Below are 23,711 nucleotides of genomic sequence, written 5' to 3' on the forward strand. Positions count from 1 at the left end.
TACTCCACCCAACATGACTGATTTTATGGATGCTGGTTAGGGACACCTACACACTGCTTAATAGACAATTTCCAGCTATGCTTTTCACCAGGCAGTGAGGTGACTGGATTCAGGAAAGGAATTCAGGTAGACTGGGGGGGGGGGGGGGGGGAAGCCCTAAAGAGGTAACTATCAGATCCAAACCTCACCTTTCTCTGGAGAGGATGTAGTAATTCCACAGACTTGCTCATCTCCTGCTACAGCCCATTTGAACGGATACACACTGAATTACTGGAATCTGCTATGTTCTGTAGCTATTCAAGTCCAAAGATTCTGGAAGAGGGGAAGGGAAAAAAAAAAAAATCTACCAAGAAATAAACAGGAAGGACCCACAAGGAGAGATAGTCCTACAGCAGCTGTTGAGTAATTTCCAAAACATAAGTTTCAAATTCATTCCTAGTTCCATTATTAGAGATGGATACCTACCTTAAAAGGATTATAGGAAGCAGCTGAGCAATCCTTCTTAACACATAACTGAAAAATATACAGCAGCCACATATCATAAGAGTATTTGATTTGACTTGAGCAGAATACAGTCTACGTATACAAGTGAGATTATGCCATGTCACATAAACAGCATTTTTATTCTCAAAGTAGCTGTAACACAGATTTATCTTTTTTGAACAAATAAGATTACTGTTCTTCCAGTGTGGCCTAACTCCATCTTTTGCATGAGCATAGTTTTACTTTGTAATGCCTGTCACAGTCAGTTTGGAGCACAGAACAGAGGTCAGGCTTTTAAGCAAAACCGTGTTGAAATTGTGAGTTTTCAAAATAAAGGTAGCTGCAGTCTACATGTCTTTTCAGTATTACTGCATAAGATGTTTCCTCACTCTTCCTCATCACCTAGTGCTTGACTCTCCAATCTGAGTGCCACCATCCAAATATTAGCCCAAGCTCTACTCTAAACTACCACATTTACTAGTAATCATCATTCTCCCAGTGGTTTTTACCTGGCTATGCCACAGTTCCTTGCATATGAAGTAAAAAGTAGTGATTCGGGAAAAAAAGTAAATGACTGCAATTTAAGAAAAGCAGTTTATAAATAACAGAGTTAAACTGAACTAAACATTTGTGTAATACAAACAGTAGAATAAATCTCTGTACTGACAGCCTTTTGAAAGGCTATGTAGTACCTTTGGGACATATTTCAAGTGTTTAACAAAATATGCAAAGTTGAAAATAAAACTACTAAAAATAACTCTCCTTCCTTAGAATGTAAGTGAACTCTGAAAAACTGGATGGCCTCAATAGTCTCACAACAATTCTGTAAATCACGACTGAGGATTTTAGATGAAAAATAACAAAAGGTTCTTCAACAAATAGAGACTTAAGCAAGGCATAATCAACAAAAGCCACAGTAAAGTGGGACAGCAATTTTTTCCCGTTCATGCAGCGCACACAATTATAGGCACTGTTTTACTACAGATCTGAGTAGCCTTCCTTTTCCCCAAAGGCTTACAAATCACTGACAGAGGAGCCTAACAGGTAATTTGACAAATCAGAGCTGAGCAGAATTTAGTCCTTGGCAGTCCAAATAACTGATTTCTGAAATAGCATCTACTTCCCCAAAACTTGAACAGCTTTTGCACAATTTCCAAAACACAGCTGAAGGTATGAATCATCTAGATTGAATAACCTCTTTGAAAACACATGCTCACAAAAACAAAACAGACAATACGCAGCCAAGAGGTTTTTAAATTTAGTTCTTTATTTCAGAAATAGAAGCAAGACAATATTTAGCAGAAACCACCAAAATTAAAGAACAAGTCTGGCTTATTCTTTTCCAAGAGTTATTAGGATTCTATGTTCTAGCAAGAAGTATTCCTACCCATTTATGTGGCTCTTTCAGCTGCTCCTACTAGCCTGATCAGGTAAAAATCCACAGTAAAGCAGACTATCATTTTATATTATTTTACTGCATCTATCACACAGCATGTCAATTTTTCACAACAGATTAACAGATAAATGAGTTTGAGTAGAAGCAGCTTTCTACAATGCTTCCACTTAATGGAACAACACTTAATACCAACTCTTCTTTATCTATCTGCCTTCACTTCTTGGAAGGCCAATTCACACTTAAAAGAAAAAAAACACCACAGGAAGTATTCCTATTCAAAATTCAGTTCAAGGACACACAAATGTCCCCAGTATTGAAAAGTTGCTATGATTTGAGAAATTTGTATAAGATTTGGTTGAGTTGAGAACTAGTAGCTGGGCTCTGAAATTCTTTGTATCGTCATTCATGCTTCTTGTGATCCAAATGGTAATGAGGCAATATCAGCAGGTAAATAAGGAAAGCAAATATATCACACTAAAGGTGATGCTGTGGAACTGGTATCTGGACTAATTATATGTTTACAGTGATCTTTCCTTTGGCAAGGGAAGAAGACAAAATAGCCAACAGAACAGTCACTAAAACTGGCCAGGATTTGAGATGTGGCAATTGCCTGGTCCTGCCAAGTGCACTTCAAAGACATTTTTGTCTGTTATGACTAACTTCAGCGTGCAATAGGTATGACAGGTTTTTATCCAAAACTCAATCAGCTTAAACATGATTACCCCCTAACAGAATAATCCTTCCCAAATAACTACCTGAGCAAAAAAATCAAGGTGGGATTTTAGCACTTATAAATCAGTAATTCAAGCCTTGCTTTTGTTGTATCCTTTTATGGTAAAGCATTCAGATGCTGATGATATGCTTTTAGTCCAATGCTGTACATATTCAACCAAGGTAACTCCAGAAATTCCAAAATGGTCATTCAATCCTTGCTCTAAGTTCTCAAATATAAACACTTTCTTTTTGTCTCAGTTTCTAAGAGCTAATTGGCAATTATACTCAAAGACTGAAGACAATATTACTATGCTAAAGAGACTCCTTTGGATCTAAGTGGTAACAGGGAATACTTTTCAGTCCAAAGGGTTCCAAATCATTTTGCACTGATGAATTAAACTCCAAACACTAGACAATGGTCTAATATTCATAAAATCAGAGGGGTTTTATATATGCATATACATACACATGCCATTTCAGTGAAAGTGTGATTTTTTTGAAAAGAAAACAGCTCTGGCTTGAATAATAAATAGCAACATTAAGATTAAGCCAGTAAAATAACAGGATTTCAAAAACTGTAAGGAATAGTTTTAAAGCTGCCTGAGCTTGAATTTGGCCAAAATAAAAATGCTTATGCTGAGGTTAATTTCTCAGACATTTGAAAAATTAATACTTTCCAATTAAATTCTTATAGACTAGGAAGGACAATTTTTTCCCCTCTAAAGATTCTTAAGATGTAATCAGTTTTGTTGTGAAGTGTATGGAGTTAGAAAATATTCTTTCCTATCTCACTTACGTCAGGTATATCCAACCTAGCATTAGTAAATATGCAAAGCTTTATCATCCTAAAACAGGTATTAGCAATAAGAATCAATATATAGAGAGATTAAACTTTTTAGTTTCATTTATACCATAAGGAACTAGAAATACACAGTATTTTAAGCAAACTATTGCACATGTATTATTTCCTTTGAATTTCATTTTTGCATTCCAGAAGTAATGTCTAAAAATACAAAATGTCAATTCTATTTTATTAGAAATAACAAGCAACATCAAATTATTAACATGAACATGAGCCCTAATGATAATCAGTATCAGTATAGAAGTTTTATTCTGTAATTTAACCAGAAAAGTCTTGCAATGAAAAAAACAAACAAAAAAAGCAATATTTTGATTAAACTTATGCTTGCTTCTAGAAATGAAGACATTTTTTAATTACAGGTTTCCTTAAAAACACGATACATTGTTAACAAACGGAGCACTAGTGTTGAAAGGCACTAGGGTTGTTAGCTTGAGTTACTTTCCATTTCCCATACAGGTATAGGCACTTGAAAACTTAATAAATCAAGCCTGTAAAACGCTTGTATATTTGTGCGGAAGTCTGCTACATTCATTAATGTCTTCAGCAGGTTGTCCTGCAGTTATGCGGATGCAAAATTCAAGAACAGAGTAAATCTCTGTGGCACGGTTTACAAGTTAGATCTTTCTTTGGCAGACACATGAGATGTGGATTGTGTGTATGTCCTAATTACATCCTAAAAATGAAGCAAGAGAAATATTCAGAGCAAGTTCCATTAAATTTAGTTTAGCGAACTTCAAAAAAAAATTGTGTACCTTAAAGCAATGATTTTGTTATTGCACATAGCAAAAAATGAAAACAAATAAACAAAAAAAAAAACTAAAATGTTTCATTACCATTAAAGGAAACAGGTAACTATTATAGTCTGAATGATCAACCTGACCACATTGTCTAGCATTTCTAGTCATCTCCCAGAATCATTACAAAAAAACCCACTAAACTGAAATCATTGTAAATCATTAGTTAATCAGCACTTAATTTAAATGTTGTCAGAGTGATAGTCCCCATTTTACAATTCTACATGCACTGACTTCTCCCAGGTAAACCAAATGTAACTCAAGACTGAGTCCTCACTTCAGTGGATATACAAAAGAAGCTAAAATATTCAGTCAGTCAAAACTCAACTACAGAAATAATTAGCATACCTTTTTCCCAGCTTCAGCATTGTATTTGTCCAGTAGTGCCTGAATACAGGCACCATAGTCAGGATGAACATCAGTAAAGTTTTTCACCTAAACAAAGACAAGCAGAACGAGAGAGGCAACAAGAATTTTATTCCTCTGCTTCAGACGTATTCTTCTTTATCTTTCCTACTCCATGGCCTGCAAGCAGTGCATATCATAAGGAAGAAAAGGGGAATGATAATACTTTTCTCAAAATTAACAGTTTAATTCTGACCAGCCAGAAAGGAGCTATGAGCATTTTCCATCCAAATTTTTATTATGTCACATAAGCATCACATTATGTCACTCTTTCCTGATTAAACAAAGTACCACTAGTAAAGAGAAAGATCCAATCTCTCTCTGACCTTCACCTCCTCTTCCTTGTTTAGACCAAAAATGTTATACTGGCAGTCATCTTGTTTTTGACATCAGCAAGGTCAAAATATCATGACATCCTTGATGGTCAACATTCACCCCCTTCTTTCCATTCAGGGAGAAAAGTCATTTTTTATTTTACATATTACTTATATAAATATTTGTGCATATTTACATAATATGTTCTGTATTGATAACTCCTGCATAAAACGAAAAATCATGAAGTTGTCTTCCCAAGAATTCCTAGTCTTTCATTCCATCAGCATATTGCCATTTTGACAAAACATTAACAGATTGCAAGAAAACCTGGAAAAAAGAGTAAAGGCTAAAACAGTGAATAGGCCACTTACAGCTCTCTTCTGAATGAAGAGTTGAGCATCTTTAAGATGATCAGCAATATTTTTACATAGCCTTTGGCGTTCATCCTCCTTCAGTACTTTGGTATAGAATACTCGCACCTTATGATTAGAAACAAAGTTTTATTTTGCAATTCTAAAAAGCAAGTGATTCCACCAGCAGCTTTTAATAACAGTTAACAGATTTTCAGGATTCGTTATTATTGAAAAAGAGCTTTCACTTACTAGTCAGACAACACTTAAAAACACCCCACACCTCAAAAGGCTATCAGTTTGTGTATTTGGCAAGCTTGCTAGCAACTCTTTTCATTTCTAGTTTGGAAGTCTGTGTTGCTCATCTAATTAATCAAAACAAACAGATGTGCTGTAGGGCTCCAGCTGAACAATTTAGGAATTGATGGTGATGGTATTATGTACATATTCTGGTTTGGATATCTGCAGAAACCAATTACAGGAAGACTGAAAAAATCACTACCTCTAAATATCAGTGCTCAGAATATGGAAGGCAAAGGCTTGTGAGGACTCAGTCTTGTCAACAAACATTCAATTACCCATGAAATGAAGTTGCACAGAGATCTTCCACCATCTCATGAGAGCTGAGCTTAAGATTGTCTAGACAGCTTATAAACTTATCTTCTGAAATAAGCAATGTAAAGCCTTTTCATACATCATACCTGAGTCACATTATCTTCATTTGCACTATTGAAGCGTTGCACATCACCCGAAACAGACATGCGGCTCTCCTTCACATTGGGCTGATCTTCTGGACCAGTAAAACTATTTGGATAATAGTTTGGGGCACCACCTGAAAAAGAAAAGAAGAAAATGCAGATGCCAGTTCTCTCAGATTAAATTAGAGGACAGAAAAGTATGTTTTGCCTAAAAGAACCTAAATCAACTAACCAGTTATGATTCACCTTATTAAAAAAAGTTGTCGGCATTTTTCTGTCAACATACACTTAGCAGCAGGAGTTTGTTATAGCCTCAAGCAAGTGTTTAATAGCGCTGGTCAAAAAGAAAGTTTCAAGAACTTTTGAGGAAAGATGTTATTTTGTTTCATTTGATTTTGTTTCACAAATAAGGAGGTGTGGTCACTTTCACAATACCGTTGCTCAGCCAATATTAGAGAAAGTCATGGAAGTCATTCAAGTTTTAGTCCAAGCTGTTTCCAAGTTCTTATTTTCCAAGTATTTCAAACAAGGGGAAGAAGATACCTTGTCAATTAGTATTGTATTAAGAACATAAGAAAAAAAAGTAGGAATGAGTGGTCACTTTTCATACGAAGAATTAATCAGGTAGGCACTCCTCAAGGATCTGTGTGAGTACCTGTACTCTTCAACATATTCAGAAAGTTAGCTGAAGAGGCAGCAAATAGTAAGCAGACAGTTTACCTTCCATAAACTTTATTTAACCTAGTCAAATCAAAGCTGGCTATTTACAGTGACAGCATGACTTCATGCTACTAAAAAGTTGAATGAAAATTGCATTGCTGAATAAAATTTTATTTGCAATGTAAACCATAAGAGAAGGGAAATACATGTACTTTATATAGGCACAATCAGGGGCTCTAGAATATGTTGCTACTAATCATGAAAGAAATCTTGAGTTCACGTGGATAGTTTGAAGTCAATTCAGTGTTCACCAGCAATCAGAAAGTAGAGTATTAGGAATGTCAGATAGACAATGTTAGGGCACTCTAAAGAAAAGAGCATATGGCAGATTTGCAAAAGTGCAGTTCTGGTCAACTAATCTCGAAAAGGATCTAATAATTTAAGAAAAGGTACTAAATGGTTGACAAAGATTATATGAAAACTATTCTGTACTTCTGATAAAAGGAAAGAAACAGATAAACTAGGAAGTCTTGAGCTCAGAAAATAGAGAATAATGAGTTGGGGAAAGAGTCACAAGTAATACTGAAAGATTGAAGAAAAAAAGCAACATTTCTCACAGTGTAAGAAATTAGTAACATCCAATAAAACTATTTTTCCAACAATTATCTTAATTCCCCTGCAAACAAAAAAATCTGCAGTATATGCATAAATATCAACATTAGATTTAAGACTTTTCATTAATACCTTGGTTGTCAGACACACACATTGGTCCATCCCTCTGATAATTGGCAACACGAGTTCTGAAGGGACAATTCACAGGAATTTGTAGATAGTTAGGTCCCAGACGGTGTCTATGAGTGTCAGGATATGCAAAAAGACGACCCTAAAATATTTGTCACAAATATTAATTGCTACTTGCTAAAAGAGATCACTTAAGTGGCATATCAGAGTTCAAAGCACAACACCTTAAGTAGTAAAATGGAAGAGACAGTGGTTCTTTTGCATATATTTTTTGACACACTTCAAATAATGTCCAATAGGAGCCTGAGAAACACTCAGGCTTGAGCCAATTTTGTTGGAAATATCAGTGAAAAACAGCATGTTGTGTTACATTTGTGCAGCCTGACCTTTCCTACCAATTACAAACAAGACCTGCTCCAGAATTCTAAGACTATTCTGAAGCAAGAAAATGGTTACACACGCAGAGATGAAAACGGCCATAGTAGTGCTTAGTATTACCAAAAAATAATATCAATATTTTCCTGTTTATTTTCAACCCTAGATCTAAAAATAGATTAAATCTGAAATACGTACATTAACTGTTTGCTGAACTGAATCTGAACCAGTTGTTGTCTGGATACCAAGACAGACTGACTCTGACTACCACCATCCAGCTTTTGGGAGTGAAGAGAGGCAATACAGAAGAACTGCATGATGTTTAAAGTGTTTATCCACTTAAAAGCATTAAAATACTTTGGTGCTTCAAAGGATACCCACGGTACCAACCTGTTTATAACCTAAAAGAGCACAATGTGGAAACATCCACAACTGTGCAGCTAGCAGAGTCTGTTGCATACAGTCTTACTAGTCTACTTCTACCTGTAAGAAGTCTGCAGTATTACTTCTGAAGAACAGTCTCACATTTTATAATCAGAGATTAGTTACATCTGTATTTTACAGCATTTGAAGTCCTCCTCTTACCTCCATAAAGGAGTCTACAACCACTCTAAGATACACGGTAAAACTGAAAAAATACTACATCCTTGCTACAGTTTTATCCAGTACTTCTTGTCAGTCAGACTGGTAGATTTCACAACAATTTTGACAGTAGTCACAGATTCCATCTATATTTTAGATTTTCTCTTCCCTCAGTTCTTTCCCATTCTCTTTATATTTAAATGTTGGATGGGCACATCAACAAATGGTGATCATTAAAAAACAACTAAAAACAGCTGCTTTGTCAGGCTATTTTACTACTGTTCTACAAACAGCGATATGAACGCTTTCACAAACAGCAGAAGAAATGTAAACTTTTGTCTGTCTAAAAAGTATCATATGCATTTTAGTTTACCTGCAGCATTTTGTCAGGGCTAGGTTCAATACCAGGTGGCATGTTGCTAGGATCAAATGCCATTTGTTCTACCTCTGCAAAGTAATTGACAGGATTCCTGTTTAAGACAAGCCTTCCCACAGGGATGAGAGGGTAGTCACCATGAGGCCAAATCTGTAAGACATAACACACATGCATAAAAATCAAACTTATTTTACCATCATGCAACTTAAAAAAAGCTAACACTGCCTAGAAATTCCCGATTGAGAAAATACCTTACTGAAATAATTTTTATTTTGGTAATGAGCATTTTGAGAAAAGCTACACTTTAAGAAGCCTTTCGCAATTCATACAGAGTATTCATGCAATTTATTTCATCATCACAGCATAATCTCAGCACTTGAATCCTTAAATGAAATAGCCACAGGCACTTGAAAAACTGCCTAAGAATGCAATGTTGTAGGTGGAACTGTTAGCATGAGCTGTTTTCAGCTACTTCAAAGTACAGCCAGCTTAACTAGCCTTTTCTTTGTCATCTTAGCCTGAACTTTCAAGTCCAGAAAATAGTTAGCCACTTTTGGGGGAACAAGCTTATGTTAGTATCTTTCAACATGCCATTCTTTGAAACAGCAGCTGGAAGTCTGACATAAAATTAGACCAGTATCAGATGCTACACGATCAACAACACTTAAAACTAGCTTGCTCAGTGTGCGACTGTGATCTGAAATCACATTTTTGAAATGCAGTGCAGTCACAATCTACAGACCTGGATTCATATTTCACTGAGGAAGAGTGACATAAGATTCCATATAATGCCACAGAGGAGGCTCTCTTCTGCAGCTTTCTTGATTAAATAACTGAGAGAAAAGGGTATTCAAAATTCCAGTGAAGGTTTAATCCATTAAGTTCCTGTCTGATATGTTTAACAAGCACATAACTTCATCTCCAAGGTTTGACTCATCCTGACCAAATAATAAGCAGTACACTTAAAGGAGGAGGGATGAATAAAAAGAAAGGACAAACTTTTCTCTGTTAAGGCACTAGACTGAAACTTAGGAAAACAGTGTTATGTTATGCATCTTATTACCCTTTCTTATGTACGGATGAGCTCAGTTCTGGCATTTCCTACATTTTGAATTCATGACCTTTCTTAAAGAAGCTGAAATTGAGTATTCATAATAGCATCAGAAATACCTTAGTTAAATCAAAAGGATTAAATGGAAACTTCTCTGCTTCCTCAAATGTCATAACTTGAATATAGAAAGACCAGGATGGATAGTTTCCCTTAGCAATGGCATTGTAAAGATCACGTATTCCATAATCGGGATCAGTAGAAGCCAATCTTCCTGCTTCTTCAACAGAAAGGTTTTTGATGCCCTGATCAGTCTAAGTACAATAAGAACAGTAACACCAGTTACAATATGCATAAAGTATTACAGAAATCACTGATAAGAGATGTGTATTAACAAGACTTAGGATCTAGGAGCATGACTGTCCACCTTCCATTCTCCAATAACTTGAGTTCAGAATAATAGTACATTCAACAGCTGCCTTCTGGGTTAAAAGACAAAAATAAAAAAATAGTTCTCTGATAGAAGGAAAATAAATGTCATGTTATACAACATAAAACAGAAAGGAAATTATGATCCCTGCAGCACATCAAGTGAAGAAGAGGTTTCCTCTCTCCCATTAATGTATGGAGTACTCCTTAAGTGTCCCAACCTCCCACCTCTTCATACAGAGCACATGCCAGCACTAAGTAAAAACAAGGTGGCAGCCCTTACAACTGAAAGTTCTGGATCCTACGCAAATCTCAATTCTCAATTTTTCCCCCCCCCCGTGTCATCTTTAATGCTATTAAAAATCTCATTTGCATAAGCTTTGAGTAACTCAAAGGCTTAAAGTTCCTATACAATCCCTGTTAGTTTAACATGATGGTTTCTGAAGCCTTTGTTTCAGAGGTAAACATCCAGGCTCCACTAGCTGAAGCCTGAAGAGGTAAGAAGGTGCGTTGTCTCTAAAATTTTGAAGGGAATTTTTCACCAAGTAAGATGTGCTGGACTGAGACTGCTTTCTGACAAAAGCATGGGAGTTCTGTGAGCTTCAGTGTCACAGAGCTCCCAGAACCAGAGAATTTCTATATAGTTTTTTATATATATATATATACACACACACATACACATACATATACACATATAATATATATACACACACGTATATATATATAGAAATATGTGTGTGTGTAGTTTTTTATATATGTGTATATATATGTGAGTGTGTATGTGTGTGTGGAGATATATAGATATATATAGATATATCTATATATAAATAAAAACAGGAACAAAAACAGAGCCAGCTTGAAAGAACTTTTAGCTGAAGAAGCACCTGTTGAATCTGAACTACTGTGTAGCCATGAACATAAAATAGGAATGTATCAGACACTAAATAAAACATTTAAAACACAGAGCTCACCACACAAGCCCACTGAGTGCTCCAAGTAGAAACAAACGTTCCCCCCCCCAAAAGAAGAGTTTCCTCATAGCTCAGTAAACACCTACCATGTCAGAGCAAGAACAATGAATCCTTTGTATTTGTTAAAAGCATGCAACTGATACGAAAAAATACACACACCTTTTAAATTAAGACTATGCACTAACTAGTCTTTTCAGAATCAGACTTAACAAGTTACAAAACTTTCTCAGGTAATCTTTATTTAAACTTTTTTTAATCCAATATGATGTATATTTCCAATAGGTAAATGCAAAAATCAATACCTTTGCATGGAATTTGCAGTAAACTGCTTTTCCACTAGCATTAATCAGTTTAAATGTATGTGATCCATATCCATTCATATGGCGATATCCATCAGGAATACCACGATCACTGAACAAGAAAGACACCTAAAGAGACAGATCCAACAATATTAATGGAATCTCTAGTTCAAGGATAAAGGGACCATCGTCCCTTCACCGTCCCTGTGAAGTATTCAGTGAAGTGCAAGACATTAACCTGGTGATAATGTTATGATTTTCCCTATAAGAACAAGGCAGCTAGGCATGGATAAGCTAAGTTACAGATAAAAATATGACAGTTTTTTCAGGTTAAAGACAAAACCTGAAAATTAAAATCCCAAACAACTAGTTCTTAATGAAACTCTTCAGGCAATAAACATACCATCATGCAAAGCTACTGAAAATGCTGCTTTTCTTTATGCTTATGATCACACATAACAGTTGTGATGCTTCTTTTTCCAGTCAGTAATTATTGACAAAGGCTCTGTGTGAGCACTTCAACAACAACAAAAAAAACCCCAAACTTATTTTTAATTTTACACTAGCTTGAAAGGATTGGAATAAGTAAACAGAAGAATTGGAAGGCATTGTGCATTCTGGTCCTTTTTGGAGTCGAACTAACATATTAAACAATATACAGCTTTACATAAACTCAGATACAACAGCATCGCATTCCCAGTATTTTGCTCTTTAACATTAAATATACAAACACTGTTGTTAATCAGTATTTCCAGTGCTTTATTATTAGAAAATTAAGAATACTCCCTTCATTCCTATATAACATAGGACTGTGAAAACAAAAGAATCCTACATATTTCAGATAGTCAATAAAAGAAGAAAAAAAAAAATGTAAAACTAGAAATGTAACTAACAGGCTTAGAAGTTATCGTAGACCTTTGACCTTTACTGTTCCTAAAAGATTATGTGGATTTCTAGATGAAACATGAAACTGAGACAGTAAAAAACAGAAACATGTGCATTCTTATAACTTACAGTTTTCTTAACCATAGAAAATAAATTCAAGAAAGGTCTTTACTTGATGCAGAGACTCAGGGCGAAGACTCCAGAAGTCCCACACCATATCTGGATCCTTCAAATGAGTCTGAGGGTTCCTCTTTTGGCTATGGATGAAGGATGGAAACTAATTTGTCCAGAAGTTTTTAAAAAAAAAAAAAAAAAAAAAAAAAAGTTAACTTAAGCAACACCTCCTGGGGTATACCGAGCAACTTCGGATACAGTAAGACAAGACAGTTTTTTAAATACCCTTTAATCTACTGAAGCAAAAACAAACAAAGATGAGACAGAAAGCAGTAAGATCACAAGTTTTCCATCATCATCCACCTCCTGGAACCAAATTCTGTACTGTAATTTTACTGGTTTGACTGTGAAAGTGAAATATTTACAATTAGGATAATAGTCTGTTGAGAGCCAAAGAAAACTTTCAATTTCTGACAGATTAAATTAGAGGTAAATCCTTCTGAATCTGGATATACGAACTTAACTGAATAAGTGACTCCTAAATGAACACAGGGATATTATAGGATATCTATATAGTTCAACTCCACTCTAAAGAAAAGCCCCTCTACTAACACATACAAAGTGCAGTCAAACTTGTACTAATAGACAAAAAATTATCAGATTTCATAAAAAGAACTTATAGAAGCTTTAAGTTAAAAAAAGCCTAAGAATTAAACAAAGCCTAGTGTAAAAAAGGCTAATTCCAACACTAGTAAAACTTATCAGACCTGAAACAAAAATACAAAGAATGAGGAGAATGAAGTTACTTGCACAGTAGCACATGTCACAGCAGAGTAGTCATTTGCAGTATGAAAAACAACAATGTAAGTAATCAAGCATTAATTCTAACCCCCCCCCACACACACACACACAACCAACCACACACACACCCCACACATTTGGAGCATCTACTGAACAAAAGACTTAAAAAGTATGTCAAAACAACAGTTTTTGCTTCTCAGTGAAGCAACAGAGAGTGAATGAACTTTTGGACTCTTTCACAAATTATCCTCATCTTAAGCACTTACTCACCAACATTGTATCCCGAATAAAGAAAATAGGAGTATTATTTCCCACAAGATCCCAATTGCCCTCCTCTGTATAGAATTTCATTGCAAAGCCTCGAGGGTCACGAACTGTATCAGCTGACCCGGACTCTCCAGCTTGAAGAAACACATGAACATATACAGGCGTTAGGAAGAAAAGAAAAAGCCAGTACATCCACTTTAACCAATTAAGAGCAGAACGCACATTATCACTAGCAGAGACAACACTGAATTATAAGGCTTTACTGACTAAAACACAGAAGGTAAAGCCTGCTAATTAATGCGCAATTCCCAATCTGAAAGCTCTTATTTGGAAGGTAGTTATATAAACAGTGTGCCTTAAAAAAGGCAACTTACCATAGTAAGAGTTGCAACCCTTTAAATTCCATTTCTACTTTACCAAAATAATTCTTCCAGTGAATAACTTTATACCAGAGAAAAAATGCCTAACATGATATCTGAGCAAAAGTGTTCTGGAAGTATCCAGGAACAGCTAATGCTAACCGTCATGATGAAATAACTAGGACGCTCATTTTCTCATAAAAAAAGTTCTGTGGACTATAAGATAGCTAGGAAGAAACATGCTCAAACAGAGCAGGGAAAGGAAAGGTAAAGAGATGCAACAGCCTGCTTTAGCATGCAGGTCAATGCACTGAACTCAGCTGCATGTCTTTCCTATATAGATACGTACCATGACCCCTTAAGTTTTGGTCACACAGGGAAACACCAGCTAGACTGAAAAAAACTGCAGCTCCTTGAGCCATGTGGAACTTTTTTATTAATACTACTACCAGAAGTGAACCCTCATTAAGATTTCTTTGCTTTTAAATACAGGTAGAGTGGTAACATTTTTTAAAAACATTTCTTCTAGGTACAAGGTATTGGTCATAATGTATGTTTCACCTAACATCATTTAAGATTTTGCCATTTAATGTATTCAGCTCTTTAGAAAAAGAAGAAAGTCTTTTAGAACACACTATTCTTCTTTGCCATTGTACTTTCTTTAGAGCATTCATCACTAAAACATTCCTACAAGGTAAGAAATAACAGGTCTTTAATTTTCAAGGGCACAGCTGCAGCATGCAAGCACTGATCATGGTCCATCCAGAAATAAAGTAGGCTTTCCTCAAAACCAAAAATGGCTCAAACTACCCTTTCTTACACATTCTAGAAGGGAAAACATCTATAGAGGGCTCTTGCACAAAGAAGTAGAAGCTGCTCAAAATTACTTAAGGTTTTATAATTTAAATGAAATTCACAGAAGATGATTTACTTGGCAGAAAACATATCAAACTATCTTAAGTACAAGATAAATGTTCCACGAAGTAAACATATTGATATCAATTATGGTACACCTATAAGAAGACACAAAATAAGTTTAGAACCTTACCGACAGTGGAGAATCGTATAGCAATCGGAGTTCTCTTTCCAATGTGTTCAAACACTTTTGCCTTACAGTATTTGGTAATATCATGAGTCACTTCAAAATAGCCAAAGGCTCCTGTAAAAAAGTAATTTAAAAAAAAGAAGATCTAGACACTGCCCTTTCACTTATAACACATCTGTTATTCCATTACAGTAAAATTTAACTTTTAGTCAAAAGGAAACATGGAAATTCATGAATTTAAACAGAATTTATGCATTAAAACATTTCATATTTAATTTTCACTTAAGGGCATTTACTTAAAGCAGAAAGTACTGGTTGTACAGTCCTTTCCCTCCCCATCCTTAACTGATTGTCAACAGTTTCTGGAAGCAACAGACCTCACTTCTGAGAGAAATAACACACAGTGGCTTTCTGGAGGCTCTTCTGCCTAGAGTTTCCATGTTTATCTCAGACCAAGGCAAATACTTCTTTAATCCTGATCTTTAAGCCAGATGAAGCAACGAAATTTTTCCCCATCCCCACAATGGAACCTTTCCCTTACATGCACATTACAACAAGATTTAGTCTCATATTTTCTTGTTGTAGAGCAATCATAACAAAATCAGGAGATGCCAGTTCTATTCTACAGAGATCAACAAAAGACTTAAATTGAGTTGTTTTTTTTKGGGGGGGGGGGAAGGGAGGTTTGTTTTTTAATACTAGGTATCTTCTTGCTTTGACAGGTACAACAGATGGTATAGACAATATATATAACTGATGATACAGAAAAAACTTTTCAGTGCCTCAAGTTTTGACATTGACCATTGGCATAAAGATGAAGACTGGTTTAAAATTTATCAAGAATGGCAATTTTATAGTATATTAACCATTTACTAAGACTTCCTCAGTTATAAAGTCAAAGATTTTCACTGCTTAACTTCACATACATGATCCATCAACCTTTGGATCAAAGATCCCAAAGGCAGTTCTTCTAAAGCGGGCCTTACTTCTTGTTCTTCTCACTGTTGTTCATATATAACTATCAATCTATTAACTTTAGGGCTTTCTACAGCCTAATTCTTCACAGAGAAAAAGTAGGTGTTCTTAAAACATACCTGCTCCTTTTGCATGCACAACTCTTTCGGGAATCCTCTCTCTGTCAAAATGAGCCATCTCATCAGTGAAAACAACATCCTGAACTAGAAGAGGCCCACGTGGCCCTACTGTCAGGATATTAAGCTTATCCCCTACTGGGTTCCCAGAACCAGTGGTCAATACATCTGGTTTCTGAAAGCAAAACACAGTGAATATTACAGGGATTAAAAACTGTATGCTTTAAGCCACACAATGTGCATATCTGATCAACAGTTGTGTCATATGACATACAGAAGCGTATATACAGAAATGGCGTAGGTTTCTGGAACCAGCCACAGAAACCATAGATGGTCTAACTGTATCAGCACTGTACAGCTGGGGCTCCTAAAGAAGGGGAGTGAAAGCCATGTATAATACAACAATACTACTTGTTAAGATGATGTATCTCACTTGAAGACAAATAGGAAGTGACTAGCCTAAACCATGACTTAAGCTTCAGTACAGCCCCCTCTTAGTCTAGGTAATATTTAAAGTCTATGCAAGTGTGCCATTCAACATTTAGGGGTGAGGAGAAGGGGCAAGGGGGAGAAGAGAAAGAGAACTAAAGGAAGAGATATTACCAAGTAGTTGCTGGAAAGTAATGAGGGAGAAGAAAGGAGAGGAGGAATAAAAAGGTAATGTGGACACAGGGATGAAGTCAGTGAAAGAGCTATAGAGACACCATAAAGACAAGAAGAGGGTACCATGACTACTATGGGTCCAGAAGAACTACAGAGAATAACACAGGTAGGAGCACCTAAATATTCATCATTCCAGACTTGCAAACCACTGAAGGACTAGGATTAAGAGAAGCCCTAAGAAGTCCTACTGTCAGTAAATGTCCTGTCCAAAGGACAGTAAACCAGAACACTGGGGTTTTTTTGACTAGCATAATTGTCTTTAAAGAAATTGCCCCAAATAGCAGTACTCATCCCTTTCTCCTCTCTTGCATACCTAGTCTAAGTTAAGCAAGCTTGTAGGCTAATTAGAACTGCAGCACCTGATAAGGCAGGACTAACCCCACACCTGAAAAAATAACCACTCCAAAAAAATTTTCAAGAAGCTGTTGGAATTCTATAGCACTGTGACCATAACATTCCATAATACTGAGTGTATTCCCACTTTCTTAAAAAGAACTTATCTGCATTACCTACAACTTCATGTACTCCACTAAGGCAACAGTCCTATTTTGCTGGGTATTGTATAAAACATGCAGTAAGAGAAGGTATATAAGCTTCAGAAACCACGTCTAAACTAAACAAAAGGAATGTAGTATAAGTTGACTGATCAGAACTATTGTTGCAGGTGTTAGTTGTTCCTGGAGCATATTTATTAACTGTTCAGGGTGAGGGTGATATTTGTTAGGGATACCAAAGAACAGAATAGAAGTTAGAAAGAAAGAAGAGCAAGGAAGAGCTTGCAACAGGATGAGCACAAATACCCGAGTGTCACAGATTATTACCAGTTAACACTAAATCTACAGTTATATGTTGCACTAAACTGACATATATCCATGCTCCCCATCCATACCATCCTACCTTCTTTCACCATTCTGCCAGAAGCATCCATGTAGCTAAACCACAGGAACTGCACCAGGATAAGACTAACTCATCTCCTACTAACCCCTGCTCCTTCTTATAAAGTTCTATAAATGAAAGGGGTGATGGAGACGAGAGAAAAATAACTGTTGCTGAGGAGACTTTCATTATTGTATGGGGAAATTTTAGGGTCCCAAGTTTAATACTGATCGTCTAAGTCCTTTCTTTAATGGCTTTAATCCTCCCATTGTAAACTGGTGAAATTCCCATACATATTTAATGGAAAGGTACACTGCACAGGACTAGCCTCCGGTTTTTTTGTTTTGTTTTGTTTTTAAAGGGGGGGCATGTTACAAGACAAGGGAAAGAACAACGATTCATACCTACACCCAACCAGTTTTCTGAATGAGGTAAAACATATAGGAAGAGTTATATACACCTTTGCCTAGCTCAGGTACATGAATAACCATGTAATAGACAACACTTGACATGATAACTGCATTTCCAAAATGTTCTTATTAGTATACAATATATACTACTCTAGCTGGCTTGAGTTTCCAAAATAATGAGGTGCTTTATCCTTCATGCACCATTTCATTAGATATAAGCATAAATTTAACTCCTATATTACTTCAGGATGTTTGAAATTCAAACCTATACTGAAATTTGTACAAGCATTTGAAAAAAGGCAATATATATTCAGTTATAAACAAGAGCATTATAGAAGTTCAGAAGCTTACAGGGGAGTTACAGCTTCAGCTGTAGTTCAAGTATTCTTAAATCATCCATTTGAATCAAAACATTACCTAACTGTCAAGAGAAAGATGCAAAAGCAGCAATTGTTCTCCCTACTCTTTCTACTACTTCTGTATCACTTGCTGGAAAGTTTCCTGTCTTTCATTATGCTCAGTTTTAAATGAGCCAAAGAAAGTTATTTCAGTGTTCAACTTAAGAAACCACCTAGTCAGACTGCATCATAAGTCCTCCCATTCTGAGTCAGTCTAAGAGTTCAACTTCTTAAAACAATATCCTAATATAAAGGCCCCATACAACTTAGCACCATTAAATATTTATGTTTTGCCCTGTGTGTTTTAGCTATAATCTTAAATTAGAAATTGCTTAAGAGGTTATAACAACTGAATTTTTTGAATTAGAATTTAATTTCATATATTAACTTAAGTAAAAGGACACCACAATTTTCAAGGAACTTCAAGAAGTTTAGGAACTCCTCATTCATCCATTCCATGATTCAGTCTAACAAATATAAAATATTTTGCTTCAAGATATTCACCCAGCACAAATTAATGCAACTGGAGTATCAGCTCATTATCTTGACATATTTACACATTTGTTTTCTGTACTGTGGTATGAAAATCTCAAGCAATCACTCTTGAAACCCATTCTTAACTCTATTTTGAAGAGCCCTTTCTTAGATAGAACAGGTTAGTTTGTAAATGATGAGACTATAAATGCACACACATCGTGACATTTTTAATGGAACTTTCTGGCCATGAAAATTTTTGGAGTTTGTTTAGAGAAGACCACTTTTTTCTTGTATCCAAAAATGCTGATATTTTTCTTCGACTTTCACTAGTTTTGCTGATTAAAAATTTCAGATTTTTTACAGTTAAAAACAATGCATTAGTTTTTCTAAGCAGAAATGTATTTTTTTTTTAATATTGATGACTGTCATATAACAAAGTTAAACTCTTTGCAATGTTATGAAAAACAATGCATCACATGAAAGGCAAGCTAGGATTTTGCATTTTCCCAACCTCCTTGCGATACCATTCATTATAAACATTTTCATCTTTCCCGCCTGTTTTACATAGGGGCTTCGCTTTCATCCTCGCCGTAAGGTAGCCTGTGACAGTGCAATGTAAGAATCGTCCGTACAGCTTGAGCATCATTTACAAATTCTGAACACTAAAATTCTAAGAGGAGCAAATTTGGGGATTGGATTCTGGTACACTTTCAAAAATGGGACATAGATCTTAAGACTCCTCAAGTCCACAGCATTTTTAAAGAGACTTATATGCATGTCATCTTAAGGCAGAGACCAAGTTTCACTCATTCCACAAAAGTTATGTTAAACTAGAGCCCTGTTTATCCTGGAGTTCTGTATGAAGTTCTAAGTAACCCAGGAGGTTTAAGTAGGCACTGGTAGAACTACCATGCATGTACATACACCTGTACCTTCTGCTTTACAAAACCCTTGCAAGAGCATGGTAAGAAACAGACTGGAAAGAAAAAACATTTATCCTTTGTTTTAAAAAGAAGCTTTTAGTTCACCTACACTTATAATAATACCTTCAGTGTGATTATCTCGGGGGGGGGGGGGGAGGGGGAAAAAAAAAAAAAGACTGCATAATGGTTTTAAAATATGTATACAGAGAAGAATAAAGGTTTGTAAAGGTAATAGAACCCATTTCAAATCAATATGCTTTACTGTTGTCTGAAAACTAGTTTCTCCTGCAGTGTTGTTTTCTAAAACTAGTACAAATAAAGTAGCTACAAATCACAATTAGTTTTTGAAACTAAAGCCATCAAGAATTTAAGAGTTTTGTGGATGCACAGTATCTCCTGTGAGGGCAGTCAATCGGATCTGCTGAAAGGATCTTTATGCATGCTGACATTAGAAGTACAAACATTTTTTCAAATTGTAGGATATATTCACTTTAGTTTCAGATAATGTTTAGGCAGGGCACACAAAATGAGTTTTATCAATATATAGGGAAAGAAAAAAAATACTAGTTTTAAGAACTCTCATACTACTTTCAGATTTAAATTTGTTTGATGGCTACATTTTCATATGGTTGGGAGTTGCAGACAGTCAAAATCTTAAAAGATAAGAACTTTCAAATCTGCATGTTTATTTCATTACAGCACTAAGGTCCTGTGACAGAAAGAAGGGAAACAAAGCCAAGAGAATTTTAGTCACAGCTGTTGTAAACACCATACATCAAAGTACATACTTCCAGGCATTACTGATACCTTGTACCTTATACAAGTCATTTTAAAATTCTAATAAGCCTTCCCTACTGCCTATCTTAAGGTCTCATGACTCCTTGTGCAACACAGACTCTGGGTTGCCTGCCAATCTTCAAGTCAACCTCAGCCAATGTATAAACACTGCTTTCAGCACAGATTTCAGCTTTTCTGTAACAAAGTATTATTCAAAGTACAAAAATTAAAAGAGCATTATGAAACTTGCTAGAATGATATGATGAAGTCCCAATTCGTGTCTTTATTGGTAAAGCTCTTCTCAAATCACTGGAATGTAGTTTTCATACAATACCTTCCAGCACAGAGTGAACTAAAAAATAAATAAATAAATACAAGCAGTGGGAACCAAGCCATTCCATGTGTTTTGTAAGATGGGTGCTTAGCATAATCAGCAGAGAAAGTACTTCATTCCAAATACACAGTCCTGTGAGACAATATATAGTAGGAACTGACAGAGTAATTTGAAGAAGAGGAAGGAAAATAAACTAATGCTGTATTTATTTGCTTACCCAAATATATTTAATTCTACATGTTTAGAAGATTGAAATCATAAAAATACATAATCCACAGTATGACACTCATTAACCACTTGCAGCAATCCACTTTGAAATCTGGTAAACAAATTTCCACATGCCAGCTGAATGTGCGTTATTTAATGTTATTCCCCAGTTACATTTTCACTGGACACTATCAATACGAGAGTAGAAATGGAAATACCAACACCTGACGTGAGACAGAAGAATAAAGTTTTTAAAAGCAGAGGACCCTAGGGCAGGTCTGCCGCCCCTGCTCAGAGCCCTGCTCGGGCGGGACGAGCCGCCTTCCTCGGTAAGGGGAGGCTGCGGGCCCGGCTCCGGGCAGCCCGGCCGAGCCGAGCCGGCCGTGCCGCCTGCCCTCAGCGCTCCCGGGCGGCCGCCGGCCTCCTCGCGCCGCGCCGTCCCCCGGCGCGGGGCCAGGCGCCCGCCTGCCCGCGGCCTCTCGCCGCCCCCCCGGCCGCTGCCCCGCGGCTCCTCAGGCCGCACGGCGCGGCCGCAGCCCCGCTCCGGCGAGCCCCGGGGGCACCGCACCGCCGCCGCGGCCCTGGCTGCCGCCCGGCGCCTCCCCTCACCCCCAGCAGGGTGGCTGCCGCCGCGCCCCCTCTCCCTTCCCGTAACGGCTGCGCCCGCTACCGCCCCGCTGTCAACGCCCCGGGCCGGGCGCGGCGCCGAGGAGCGCAGCCCCGCGGGCTTCGCTTGCGCCGGCGGCCCCCGACTGCGGAGCCCTGGCGAGCACCTGCGAGCCCCGCTGGCTCTGCCACTGCTTCAGCTGGTCCGAGGCGCTGTCCCGGCCGTCAGCCATTTTGCAAGCTCAGGAGACCCCCAAGGAGGAAGGGCGGGTGCGGAGAGAAGCGCAGGGCGGCTCGAGGTGCTTGCTGGCGGCGCGGAGGCAGCGCGGGACAGGACAGGTAACCCGCAGCGCCCAGCTGTCGCCGCGGCACTCCCAGTAAACATCCACAAGGTAGCGGGAGCCCTCGCGCTACGCCTTCTACCTCAGCGCTGCGCCCACCCCCCGCTACCTCCTCGGCCAATAGCCCCCCGCCCAGGAGCCAACGCGAGCTCTGAGTGGGCCAAAGAAACGTCAATCAGGAAAGCAGCGCGCCCGTGGCCCCCCCCCCCGGTCAAAGGGAGCCCGTGACGCGCCGCGAGCAGGGGGCGCGAGACGGTGGCGGTTAGAGCGCCCTGCCCCGCCCTGCTCCTGTGGGGGCGTGCCCGCCCCGCCCCGGTGCTGGGGGCGGCGCGATAGGGGCAAGGGGGAGCGCAGAGAGGTCTTCCTGTTACCCTTTGGGCTGTGAAATGTTCCCTTACTACTCAAATTTGAGTGTGTGTCATCAGCTATATGGGGGTGTGTACGTTTCTTGATTCTTGTCACGTATTTTGAAGTATCAGGGCTTTTTAAAGCTGCTAACTGGGGGAGAAGTTATTCAGGAGTACAGGGAATTACATGATGAGGACACCATGAAAATAGCAATTACTTAAAGAGCTTTAGAGGCAGGATTTGTTTCAGTAGGAAAAAATGTTTCAGTTGTGAAATCAAAAGCTCCGGGTGTGTGTTAGAGTTCATTCTATCCTCATGTGTATCTGTGCTTCAAAGGAGGCACAAGTGATACATCAAAATTAGTCATGAGCCATAGGCACCCAACAGTAAACAGTATTTTTTTGGATGCCTGAGCTTGTAACCTTAAAAAAAAAAACAAAAAAAAAACCTTTGTCCACAATTATGGACAAGAAAACTCCCAGGGTTGTGTTTTAAAATGATGAGGTAGATGCAACTCTGTTGTGCAACTATAATTCTGTTTCTTAAAGCTCAGTCTTTCAGGGCTGAATTTTCTGTATTACAGCACACGTTTCTGTCTCTTTTAATCTAATGTTAATAACACTGTGTGGGATTTTTTGGGTTTTTTTTCCCCCCCTGGTTTTGTGCTTGAAGGATGAATTAGGATTAAAAAAATGGTTAATGGGTGGTTATTTTTATTCCCGTTTCTCTTCCACCTCTAGTATGGAAGTGAAATCCAGGTGATGGTTTTCAAAATACATGTCTAAACAAAATCAGGTGAGTCAACAAAGGATCTCGCTGACACAAAACCAAGTCATCATCAGGAAAGAAATTCATTTTGCAACTGAATGTTGTATAGTTTGAAAGGGGCCTTTATATATGCTTTGAAACTAAAGAGTAGTATAGCTAAGAATGATTCAGCATTCACTTGTTTGAATGTATTTCCAAAGTCAGCACTTTTGATTAAATTTCATGTTTCTTTCTAGTAGTGAACATGAAAATGAAACAAGGATCCATACACAATAGAAGAGTGAGAGGTCAAGCTAAATAAAGTAAATAGTTTTCAGTGAAAACATTCTTCCAGTTAAATGGAATGGTATTTGGAAGTCAATATCACTAGCATAGCATATTTGCTTGTTTTTTCTCTTACCTGTCTTCTCATGCCCTCCCATCTTGAGGCAAAACCCTTCAGCAATAGCAAGAATCTATCTTAAACTATTAGATTACATGACATTATGCACTTGCAAGGTAAATGAAGATCTCAATCTACCAA

General features: G+C 37.5%; 1 protein-coding gene across 3 annotated transcripts; it reads right to left on the reverse strand.

Moving 5' to 3' along the window:
- Positions 1–1,728: 1,728 nt before the first annotated feature.
- Positions 1,729–22,167, reverse strand: CAT (catalase). Of its 3 annotated transcripts, XM_026089358.1 has the most exons (13): positions 21,899–22,024; positions 16,064–16,235; positions 14,973–15,083; positions 13,569–13,699; positions 12,556–12,660; positions 11,502–11,627; positions 9,922–10,113; positions 8,749–8,901; positions 7,422–7,560; positions 6,021–6,151; positions 5,341–5,448; positions 4,598–4,684; positions 1,729–4,128 (listed from the first exon to the last, which is right to left on the reverse strand). In XM_026089358.1, exons 1-13 carry the CDS (start codon positions 21,962–21,964, stop codon positions 4,063–4,065), a joined length of 1,587 nt encoding a protein of 528 aa, XP_025945143.1. In that variant the 5' UTR covers positions 21,965–22,024; the 3' UTR covers positions 1,729–4,062. The 3 variants fall into 3 exon arrangements, with proteins under 3 accessions (XP_025945143.1, XP_025945145.1, XP_025945144.1); XM_026089360.1 differs by lacking the exon at positions 9,922–10,113 and having other exon boundaries at positions 21,899–22,167; XM_026089359.1 differs by lacking the exon at positions 5,341–5,448 and having other exon boundaries at positions 21,899–22,167.
- Between the last annotated feature and the right edge of the window lie 1,544 nt (positions 22,168–23,711).

Source organism: Apteryx rowi, unplaced genomic scaffold (genome assembly GCF_003343035.1).
Source record: "Apteryx rowi isolate R43461 unplaced genomic scaffold, aptRow1 scaffold_81, whole genome shotgun sequence".
NCBI classification, from domain to species: Eukaryota; Metazoa; Chordata; class Aves; order Apterygiformes; family Apterygidae; genus Apteryx; species Apteryx rowi.

Bases quoted from the DNA above. Each gene is read 5' to 3' on its own strand.
- CAT (XM_026089358.1), bottom strand. From the start codon at position 21,964: ATGGCTGACGGCCGGGACAGCGCCTCGGACCAGCTGAAGCAGTGGCAG. The intron at 12,661-13,568 runs GTGAGTAAGTGC...TGGACAAATTAG, and splicing joins TTATTCGGGATACAATGTTG to TTTCCATCCTTCATCCATAG. The intron at 8,902-9,921 runs GTATTTCTGATG...TATGTCTTACAG, and splicing joins ATCCTTTTGATTTAACTAAG to ATTTGGCCTCATGGTGACTA.